The sequence below is a fragment of the Mirounga angustirostris genome, unplaced genomic scaffold (genome assembly GCF_029215605.1).
Source record: "Mirounga angustirostris isolate CCGP_5_RB_7025 unplaced genomic scaffold, mMirAng1.0.hap1 SCAF_5, whole genome shotgun sequence".
Classification (NCBI taxonomy): Eukaryota; Metazoa; Chordata; class Mammalia; order Carnivora; family Phocidae; genus Mirounga; species Mirounga angustirostris.
Window position 1 is genome coordinate 154,544,427 of NW_026991713.1, and position 12,163 is coordinate 154,556,589.

General features: G+C 40.8%; 1 protein-coding gene across 5 annotated transcripts in view; it reads left to right on the top strand.

Annotated features, from left to right (window-relative positions):
* Window positions 1-12,163, top strand: part of IQCK (IQ motif containing K) — a 129,131-nt gene that overhangs the window by 83,867 nt on the left and 33,101 nt on the right. For all 5 annotated transcript variants that reach the window (XM_045875086.3, XM_064592611.1, XM_054507533.2 and 2 more), the window contains one exon: window positions 6,838-6,949. In XM_045875086.3, coding sequence (XP_045731042.1) covers window positions 6,838-6,949 — 112 coding nt within the window. The remainder of the gene's footprint in view (window positions 1-6,837; window positions 6,950-12,163) is intronic.

Genomic DNA, 12,163 nt, shown 5'->3' on the forward strand with positions numbered 1-12,163 from the left:
GCCCACTCAAGGATCAGAGCAGGGGCTGACAAACTACAGCCCGTGGACCAAATCTGGCCCGCTGTCTATTTTTATAAATAGTTTATTGGAACACAGCCAGGCCCATTTTTTAAAAAACCTGTCTATGGTTGCTTTTGTGCTATAATGACAGTCATTGAGACAGAGACTATATGGCCCATAAAGACAAAAATATTTACTATCTGACCTTTAAAAAAAAAAAACTTGTATTGGCTCTTGGATAAAAAACATGACCTCAGACCTGGGCAAACTTAGAATTAGAACTAAGGCCCTCAGTGACTATGAGCTCATAATAAAAAATAAACCAACAAGGAATGGAGGCGGGGAGTCAGTGAGTACAACCAACTGGAAAATCCAAGGCCTCAAGAGTGGCAACTTGAGACTATGAAATAAGTATGTTTAAGATGATTATAGAGATTTACTAAAAAAAAAAAATGTTTAAAGAATATAAACCTTGCTGAAAGAACAGAGCAATAAGAATAAAATGGATCAGTTTTGAAAAAGAACTAAGTACAACCTATAAAAATGAAAACAATTAACTGAACAGGCTAAAGCTGTGCTTCTCAAACTTCAGTAAGCATCGGGATATCTGGAGAGTTTGTTGAAATCAGATTCCTGGCCCCACTCTCTGACTTAATAGGTCTTAGGTGGAAGCCATGAATTTGCATGTCTAATGAGTTCCCAGGTACTGCTGATGGTGGTGATCCATGGACCATACTTTGGGTGTGCGTTAAATAGCAGACAGACGCAGCTGGAGGAGTAATTGCTATCCAGGGAGATCTGGGAGAAAGAAGGCAACAGGGAGAAAGAGGTGGGAAATGTGGGAAAGCAGTTGAGATAAAGAACAAGAAGGTCAAACATAAGTCTAGTAGGAATTGCAGAGAGCGACGACAGAATGAGTGGGGGAGAGGCAGTGTTGACAGAGCTACTGGGCAAGAACATACCAGTTGAAGAAACACAAATCCCGAACTAGATAAATAAGGACATAACTGCAGCAAAATGCTACCTGGTCAAACCGTGGCATGCTTCAGAAGCAAAGAAGCCTTATAGTTCTCTTGAAAGGATTGCCTACGAGGGAAAACAGTGAGACTGATCAAGACGTCTCATCAGCAGTAGCATCCACCAGAAAACGGCGATGGGTACTCTCTTCAAACCCTAAGGGAAAGTAACATTCAACAGAGAATTATATGCTCACTAAATTAACACTCAAGAGCAAGGGCTAAATACATTTTCAAACACACCTCTCACTGAAAGAACTACTAAATGATGTACTTGAGTTAGAAGGAAATTGAATCTACAAGGAAAGAGTGGGAGCAGAATGCAAGAAACAGTAGTGAATGAGGAAGCTGCTAGATCTAAATACACATTGACTTATATAATATATATACACACACACATACATGCATATACACACATGGACATATACTGTAAATGCACATATAAACACATACACATATACACTCATTGTGCATATATACACATAGATACATATATACACACATGTATACACATGCATATTACACAACACACACACACATACACGCATCAATGGGGGATAAATGAGAGGAAACTAAAATGCTGGACAGCAGTCATGAGAGTTGAGAGTGGGATGTTAAAGGTGTTCTACAGTCCCGTAACTGCTTGATGGGAGGTTGGACAGACTCATTTCTTACTTGAAGTCGTTTATTACATTATAGCAACATATTCAAGAAAAAGTAGAATAAGAACGAACAAATCAGTAGAAGGGAAAAATGGAATTCAAAAAATCCAATGCAATAAAAAGCAGGAAAGGGAAAAAAAAGACATAAGAGCATGATAAATAAAAAACGAGCGAGATCAGTACAAATATATTACTGATCCCAGTAAATGTAAATAGAATGAGCTCTTCTCTGATTTCTCAGACTGGATTAAAAAGAAATCTGCCTCTGTGCTACAGGTAATACAGAATGACCCAGAATAGTCCAAAGCAAAGAGGTGGAAAAAGATATACAATACAACACAAATACCAACCAAAAGGAAAGTGATCTTGCGTTATGAACGTCAGATAAAATAGACTTTGAGAGAAAAAAACATTTTCAGAGATAAAGCAGGTCCTTAATGATAAAGGAATATCTGGTATTTTCTATTGGGTCAGACTTTTTGTAATGCTTTTCACAACCCACTGACCTGAATTTACCATACACTAATGTGATGAACACACCGTTTAAAAAATGTTTCTCTAGAACACATTTTACTCCTCCCTGAAAGCCCCAAGCAACTCCTAAGAGACATGCTATCATACTAGAGTTGAATATCTGGGACACCTCCACAATACCAGGAAATATGTGATATCTACAGGTTTTTATAATTAGCTCCCCCAAACAATAAGGAACACTCATAACCACCCGAATGAGAAACTAACTTTTGTTTCATTTCGCCAGAGATCTGAAAAGAAATCACAAAGTTTACTTACAGAGAGAAAATTGAATTTATGAGACAGTTGGAAACTCTGAATTTTCCATTAGGTATTTGAAATAGAATTTGCAAACATCTCCTTCCTTCAATTTGAAATCCACTTTTCTCAAGTACAAAATCCTTTAATATAATCATTAGTGCATCAGGTCATGTCAGGGATGTGATAAGAACCTTCTGAGGTATCTCACACTGAGTTGGAGGTTCACTCTTGCCAGCATTACTGAAGGACTGTCCGTTGTGTTGTTTCTCCAGCATCTTTCCAGGAACTGTAATATACTGAAAGTTTCTTTCTCCAAAGCCATTAGAAAAACTCCAGGGAATCATCCAGAGAAAATAGTCATTGCTATGTTATTGTCTGTTTTGCCAACAAGCAAGGAAACCAACTGAGCTAAGAGGAATTCAGAAGTATAGATCTATGAAGGGTGAGTTCCAAGTCCCAGCTAGTAGCCCCTCTCTTCCTCCCTGCCTGCAGTCACCATCCTACAGCCCTGATACCTCTCTACTGGCTGAGCACTGCCTAAAGTTATATAATTATAAAATCATTTATGTATTCAATCTTTTGCAAACCCTTGGGAAGGAAGAGGCCTCACTTCCAGTTTTATGAATCACTGGCTCTTCAGCCAATTGGCTCCATGTCCTACCAGCAATTGTAGGATGCAGCCTCAGAGCTGAATTCTTATTCTTATTGCTTTTTTAAAAAATATTTATTTATTTATTTATTTATTTATTTATTTATTTATTTATTTATTTTAGAGAGGGGAGGGGCAGAGTGAGACCATCTCAAGCAGACCCCACGCTGAGTGTAGCCTGACCTGGGGCCTAATCCCACAACCCTGAGATTATGATTTGAGCTGAAACCAAGAGTTGGGCACTCAACCAACTGAGCCACGCAGGTACCTCCTTATATTAGTTGATTTAAGAAATTGCTAACACAGTGAGGGCTTACAATGGACCAGACAATATCTCATCTTGTTTTCACACCAACCCAATGAAGGAAATATCTGTACTATTCCCATTTTACAGATGAGGGAATCGAGGCTCAGAGAGTTTAAGTAACTTGCTCCAGGTTCCTCAGTTTGTCATTTGCAGAGCTGAGATTCAACTTCAGCCTTTCTGATCCAGAGTTGGCTCTCTTAACCAATATGGTACCCTGTTGGCTTTCATCAGAATAGTAGATAATTAGGAGAATTTGATTGGTTCACGGGCATTTTTTAAGAAATTCACATCCAAATAATGGAGTTTTCTTCCTGGGCTTACCCCAAAGTCAAGTACACAATAATGTGTATAATACTCAGTGTGCCTATCTTGGAAGAGCAGATGGACTCCATGTGGTAATTTAAAGAAGTAAAAGTAGGAAGCCACTTTTTTTTTTTAAAGCAATGAAATTGTTTATGTGTTAAACATTACGCTGCACTCTACAGTATTTGCTGATTGGCACAACCACTGCCGTTTAAATTGATTCTGTAATCATGACTATAATGACAGGGATTAGCCCAGTTCAATGAGTGCATGCTTTCCCCAGGGCTCACAAAAGCCTTCTCTAGGGATCCAGGCTTTCCTGGTAATGAGAAGTTAACTAACAAGGCTGCCGAATTCCACTTTGGTAAATAGCAGTCTTCGGTTTGAAATGAAGGAAATCAAGAAAAAGATGAAGGGTCTCTGGCCACACAGAGGAAAATCACCCTGAATTGGTCAGTAGAACCCTGAGAACAACTGTAGGCTTCCGGAATGATGAAGGAAATGGGTGTTTCTGTTTGTTGAATATTTAGGTAATTGAGAGTTCAAAGGATTGTAGGAAAAATTCATCAGTTATTCTTAAGTTAAAGAACCCTTATTTGCCTCTCAGCAGCCTGTCACTTAAAATTGAAACACTTGTACTCCTGAAACAATATATGCTCATTGTAAATACCCCAAACAATCCAAGTAGAAAAATACAGAGTAATAAGTGAAAGCCCCTTTCCCCATTTTACTTCTTCCCTAAAGGAACCCACACTCTGTGTGTCCTTTCAAACTTTAAGAATACCTCAGTTATGCAGAAAGAATTTGACTATAAGAAAACCTAGTCGGGGCGCCTGGGTGGCTCAGTTGGTTAAGTGACTGCCTTCAGGTCAGGTCATGATCCTGGAGTCCCAGGATCGAGTTCCGCATCAGGCTCAGCGGGGAGCCTGCTTCTCCCACTGACCCTTCCCCCTCTCATCTGCTCTTTCTCTCTCTCTCTCAAATAAAGAAATAAAATCTAAAAAAAAAAAAAGAGAGAGAGAAAAAACCTAGTCAACTTGCTGATTCTAATTAGTGTTAACCTTTCTTTAGTGATTCAGAAGATCCTTCACATTTATTATCATTAAGGGTATCAGTTGTCACAGTGCAGAAATGTGGGGATTTCTGTGTGCTTGGATCCAAATAAACAGAAGCTGGTGGGAAAGATGTGGGTAATCCCTTTTTCAGCTGCCTAGGCGGGTTTGGGCTTGCTCAACCCACAGAACAGAGATATTGAAGGTGTCTAATCTTTTGAACATAAGACTTTAGGAAACACTATAAAAACATTGGTTTGTAATTTAAAAGATTTGGGGGATTACCTTATGTTCTATGACATTAATATAGGGCCATTTTACCCTCTGAAATTTGCATAACATTATACTGGTATATGTGTATACTTTATATACAAAGTACTTGATATGTATATACACACACAATATACATATAAAATATATATGTATATGGTCCTTTGTATGTGTAATTTTAAAAATACATATTTATAGATAAATTGTATACTTTCTTTTTCTTTAAGCAAGCGTAGCTGTCATTTATAAGTTCAGCAGGAAACTGTCTTTTTTATTTTGGAAAAAAAAAATCACTTGAGTAGTTTTCTTAAGACAACCAAGGCACCCCATGCCCTGGGAGAGGAAGTAATAGGAAGGACTTTATTTTTCTTGAGTTTGATAAGGCCGTCTCTCCAAATGCCTCTTAGTGAGTAGAGCTCTGGTGCATGGTATCAATTTGCATAAACAACCCAGGAACTTTCTAGAAGGGAAAGGGATTGCGATCACCCCAAACCCAACATTGCCCCCCTGCAAGTTTCCTAGTTATAAAAAGCCATGGGAGGACCCTTCTAGAGGACAACAGGACTTTTCGAAAACTAATCCAGGAAGCTTGGATCCCAATGATCAGAGCAGGAAGTCTCAAGATCCAGTGCTGGTCTAAAACAGCAGGAGGTTGGGCCCTGGCTTTGTGACATGATCACAATAAGCAGAACTGGATCACTATTACACTCTACCCACCTTCCCTCCATGGCTAACTCTAGTTTATGCTTCAAAACTCAGCCCAGGGGTGATTTCCTCCGTGAAGTGTTTCCTGACCGCTCCAGGCTGAGTTTAGTTCCTCCTCCGTATTCCCTTGTACTCACCGATATCCTTATTCTTACCACACCTTGTTGATCTTATTCCTGTATACTCTGTTCCCCTACTAGATTCTCAGCCCCTCAAGGGCAGCTGGAACAGTCTGCCTATGTTTGAATCTCAATAAAATTTCCTAGCTCTGCAACTCAGCAAGCTGCCTAAACCGAGTTTCTTCAGCGGTAAAATGGGCATAATCATTCTTGTCTTATTGGGTGTTTTGATGGTTAAATTTGTAAAATACTTAATGCCTGGAACATAAGTGCACAATAAATATGAGCTATGGAATAAGAAAATAAAACTTAAATAATTCAAATTATCATCAATAATCTCTTTATTGCCAATGTCTAGCACAAAGCCCAGTATGCAGTAGGCGCTCAGTCAATTGGTATTAAACGGAACTGTGATTAATACATTGACTGTGATTCTTCTAGAACCAATATAGTAGCCACCAGTTATATGCGATCATTGAGCACTTGAAATGTGTCTAGCCCAAACAGAGACGTGCTGTACCTGTAAAATACACTAGATGTTGAAGATTTAGTATGGAAAACAGAGAGTAAAATATCCCATAAATAATTTTTGTATTGATTACATGTTGAAATAATATTTTGAATCTTTGAGGTTAAATAAAATATATTCTTAAAAATAATCTCACCAGCTCATTTTTCCTTTTTAAAATGAAACTGCAAGGAAATTTAAAATTTCACATGTGGCCACATCATATTTCTATTGGACAGCACAGATCTAGAATGTTCTCAACCTACCATTATTATAGCAAATCCTCACACAACCTCATTTACACTCAAATATTACATAAGCTGTAGTTTAGATAAATCATTTAGAACACTGATTCACTTAAAATCCAAAGCATATCCAATTAGTTTGTAAATGATTCTCCATGCAAAGTTAACAAGCTAATGCATAGACGTATTTTTTTAAAAGGAACTAAAGCTTTGTGGGCGTTTTCCAGGTTCGGTGTGATCCTGAGATTCAAGAGTTGCGTCAGTGGCAGAAGAAACTGCGTGAAGACAAGCACATTCGCGAGCGAGTCAAGATTTTTTGGGCCAAACAAGAACAGAAAGGTCAGTCGTTTGATTCACAGCCCTTAGTTTATTTAGGAAAAGCCTGCATCTTAGCCCAGGCTCAAGAAGGAAGCCCTCTGTGTTCTTATTGGGTCCTTGCGTCTGCAGGGAACTCAGTTTGGGGGGGGGGGGGGCTGCATATTAAGATTCTGCTCTGGAATGACAGAGGTGATGTGACATGATTTACAGGCCATTCGCCTCACTCAGGGACAAACTCAGTGTCATCCTCTCTCTGCAGGTCTTTTTGTTTAAGCTATAAGACATAAAGGATAACTCCTCCTTTTGGAAGCACGGTGTCCATCAGTGTGATGGGTGGTTATCTTTTTTAAGTTGTTGATTGTGTGTCTGAACTGAAATGACTCATTGTGCTTGTCCTGTCCCCTTTTGTGAGAAATTAAACATGTGCACACACACACTGATGTACAAAGAATAACAAGCACCCGTCACCTGTCATATGCAGGTGTCACCATTTTGTCCTATTTGCTCTCCACATATTTTATTATAAAACTTTTAAGTTACTACATATTTACAATAGGAATATTAGAAAAACAACAGCTGAAAAAAGGGGAAAAAACAGAAATCCCACCACTGTTGGGGCGCCTGGGTGACTCAGTCGCTAAGCGGCTACCTTTGGCTCAGGTCATGGTCCCGGGGTCCTGGGATCGAGCCCCACGTCGGGCCCCCTGCTCCGTGAGAAGCCTGCTTCTCCCTCTTCCACTCCCCCTGCTTGTGTTCCCTCTCTCGCTGTGGGTCTCTCTGTCAAATAAATAAATAAAATCTTTAAAGAAAAAAAAAAAACTAATGATGTACTGTATGGTAACATAATAAAATTTTAAAAATTTAAAAAATGGCTCCTATATCCAAAATTCATCAGATGCCATACTTTATTTTAAAAATTTTATTTCTCGGGGCACCTGCGTGGCTCAGTCATTTAGGTGTCTACCTTCGCCTCAGGTCATGATCCCAGGGTCCTGGGATCGAGCCCCGCATCGGGCTCCCTGCTCCGCGGGAAGCCTGCTTCTCCCTCTCCCACTCCCCCTGCTTGTGTTCCCTCTCTCGCTGTGTCTCTCTCTGTCAAATAAATAAATAAAATCTTTAAAAAAAAAAAAAGAAAATGGATAGACAAAGGATAGGAACAGGCTATTCCCAGAGGAAGAAGCCAGAAACACTGATCTCTACTTGTAATCACAATGTGATGCCATTACCCATCAGATTTATATATCGTGTTGGCAGTGTTAAGGAAGAGGGAGAATCTCTTCTACAATTAGTGGAATAAATTGATAAAACTACTTAGAAAAGAATCAAGGAAAATCTAGTAATATTGAAAAGGAGTGTATCTTGGGCGCCTGGGTGGCTCAGATGGTTAAGCATCTGCCTTCGGCTCAGGTCATGGTCCCAGGGTCCTGGGATCGAGCCCCGCATCAGGCTCCCTGCTCTGCGGGAAGCCTGCTTCTCCCTCTCCCACTCCCCCTGCTTGCGTTCCCTCTCTCACTGTGTCTCTCTGTCAAATAAATCAATAAAATCTTAAAAAAGAAAGAAAGAAATCCCACCACTGTTAATATTTTGGTGTATATCCTGCTATACTTTTTCCAGTGCAAACAGATACAAATAAAAATCCACACATATTTTTTTAAAGGTTGTTGGATTCTACATTGTTACATTCTGTCACATAATCTACCTTGTCACTGAACATACTCAGAACATCATTCTGGTCAACAACTAGAGAGTAGTATCATGAAGTTTAACACCTGCATTGTATGGATTTAGCATCACTTATTCAACCAACAACATGGAAGGAGATTCATGATATATTATCAAGGGGAAAAGAATCACAGAAACATAAGTTTTCAGCCATATTAAAAATATATACATGGAAACATGGAGATGTCTAAACAGCCTGGAAGAATACAGTAATGATAGTCACCTTTAGGATTTGGACGAGGGAGGAAGAGGTGCACTGTTGGAATCTTTTAAATAACTTCATGATACTTTGCGATTTATAAAAAAATAATCCTCCTTACCTCAGCATCCTACAGGCCATCCATACTTTGACTCCTCTCACCTCCCCATCCTGCCCTGTACCTGTCCCCCATCACTAGACTGCAGCCCTTCCAGACTTTTCTGTTCTTGTCATATGCCAGTGCCTCCCTCACCAGGGGGACTCTGTACTTTCTTTTTTTTTTTTTTTTTTTCTGTCAAATCACCCATCCCCAGCTACTTCTCATCTTCCAGGCCTGGGGCATTACCTCCTCAAGGGGTCTTCCCCAGGGACCAGGAACCAGTCTACTGAACAGTCTATGGCTGGCTCTAAACAAAGGCTTCCTCTTCTCCCCAGAAACTGTCTTCAACCGTGTTTTCTCAAACCTCTCTTTCCAATCCCTTCATGGCATATGGGGTGGATTCTGTGTCTTTTCAGTATGTTCTAATTTCAGAAAGCCCAGTCTAGTTTAAAATTTCAATCTCAGATCCAATTTAGTGCTTACCCAACCCCCTCTGCCCTCCATCGGTGGGGATGGGAGTGGGGGAAAGAAGGGTTAGATCTTTGACACTTCTACACTGGCCTCTTCCGGGTCCCTTTCTCCTCCAGTGGAATGGGTGGGAAGGAGGGAGATACAGGGGGCATCCATCTCTTCACTGTCTGTTGTGATCCTCCCTTGGCTGCTACTGCATCCTGGCTAAGGCTACCACTCATGTCCTGTGGGCAGGCGTCTCCATGCTGACTCTCTGAACCCTGTATTTCATATGATTCTTCCTGGGGGGGAAACAGTAGGTGGCAAAACACCCCTGTGGGGATCTGGCTCTGTCTCTACCTCTACCACCACCACTTCAGATCCCACCTCTGCCTAGCCTTTTGCTTTCGGGGTCTCCTTACCCAGTGGCCAGCCCTCTTGGTCAGGGCATTAGGAAGATAGTTCAAGTGACCTCCCAGTGTCTGCCTGACCCACAGGAAACCAATGGTGGACATGCAGACTTCTCCATGGCCCTCCTTCTCTCTGCCCCACTGTGTCTACCCAGATCACATTGAACCTCCTCAGATAGGCATAGAGGAATGATCTGGATGTAAATCTACCCTCAAAGCAGATGTTCAACCAAATAATGACATACCTTCAATCTTTTTAAGTTGTTCTCTTGGATTTTCCCTCCCTTGCCTTAGGGCTTGAGTTGGGGGAAGCAGCCATTCTTGTCTAAGAGAGGAGAGAAAATCACAGTCCTCTTCTTTAGGCCAGTAATTCTCAATCTTTTTGGGCTGTGACCCAGTAAGAAATTTATTATAATAAATTTATTGTAATTCATATTACAATCTAGTATATATCCTCCTGTTCTCTTGAGGTTTTGTTTTTTATTTTTTTTTAAGATTTATTTATTTATTTATTAGAGAGAGAGAGCATGAGAGGGGGGAAGGGCAGAGGGAGAAGCAGACTCCCCCCGAGCAAGGAGCCCGATGTGGGACTCGATCCCGGGACTCCAGGATCATGACCTGAGCCGAAGGCAGTCGCTTAACCAACTGAGCCACCCAGGCACCCTGTTTTTGATTTTTTTAATGCTGGACATGACCCAGTAAATCAATTTCATCGCCTTTACCCTTCAATTTTTTTTTTTTTTAGATTTTATTTATTTGAGAGAGAGAGAGACAGAGATAGTGAGAGAGCAGAAGTGGGGAGGAGAGGGAGAAGCAGGCTCCCCACAGAACAGGGAGCCCAGGACCCTGAGATCATGACCTGAGCTGAAGGCAGACGCTTAACCGACTGAGCCACCCAGGCGCCGGGCCTTTACCCTTCAATGTGTCTTTACTCATGCTTTGAAAAATACTACTTTGGTCCACTACTCCATAGCTCCTATAATTTCTTCTCCCCCTTTCCTTCCCAGAGCCATCGACTTAGGTAATGATTGGGTCCCTTCTTCATAGACAGTGGTTGTCAATACTGGCTGCACATTTGAATCATCTTGGGATCTTTCTAAAAATACCAGTGCCATTGACAGAAAATCCTAGAAGCAATGAGCACTCTTAGTACCCAGACCTTGGTTTCTAAGTACCCCTCATTCTAAACAGAATTAGTTTCTTAGAGAAATGGCTGATTGCAGGGCTGGGGCAAGGAAAGTAGAAGATAAGCCTAGAACATCTTATGCCAGAAAATCAAGATGGGGACATGGGAAAAGAATACAGGCTCTAGCTTGACAGGAGTCTTAGTGAGCATATCTGGGACAATTTAAGTGTCAAAATTAACAGTGATGGTGGGGCTCCTGGGTGGCTCAGTCGGTTAAGCATCTGACTCTTGGTTTTGGCTCAGGTCATGATCTCAGGGTCATGAGATGGAGCCCCAGCATCATGGGGCTCCCTGCTCAGCAGGGAGTCTGTTTCCCCTCTCCCTCTCTCCCTCTGCTCCTCCCCTTGCTCGTGCACTCTTTCTCTCTCAAATAAACAAATAAATCTTTTAAAAAAATTAACAGTGACAATAATGAATTATAACTCATTGACAAATAAGTGAGGGAGAGGAGGTAGTTTTCCTTACATCGGAATGCCAACTAATACATTTAGGAAGTAGAATGAAATTAAGAAGTCACCATCTTGTAACCATATTAGTAAATAATTAACTCATGCAAGAATCATCAGGACTTGCTAAAACCATTGAGTGAAAGTTTGATGAGGAATATGATATTTAGAGTCTCAAAATATCCCTCTACAAAGTAGTCATTAAACAAAGGGAAAAATACTAACTTTGCATTCAAAAAACCTGGCAGACCCACCTTCAGTTCAAAATTAGTATCACCAGGGCGCCTGGGTGGCTCAGTTGGTTAAGCGACTGCCTTCGGCTCAGGTCATGATCCTAGAGTCCCGGGATCGAGTCCCGCATCGGGCTCCCTGCTCAGCAGGGAGTCTGCTTCTCCCTCTGACCCTCCTCCCTCTCATGCTCTCTGTCTCTCATTCTCTCTGTCTCAAATAAATAAATAAAATCTAAAAAAAAAAAAAAAAAAAATTAGTATCACCAATATTGGAACAAGCTGACATAATGTGCCTTCTGGTATGAGGTACTAAGAAGGACACTCATCACATATGCTTATGCACTATTCCCTTCAAAATGCATAACCTGAATCTAATCATGGGGAAACATTGGACAAACCCAAATTGAAGGACACGCACCAAAGTAACTGATTTGGACTCTTAAAAAATGCCAATGTGAAGAAAGACCAAGATTAAAGGAGAACCAAGAGGAC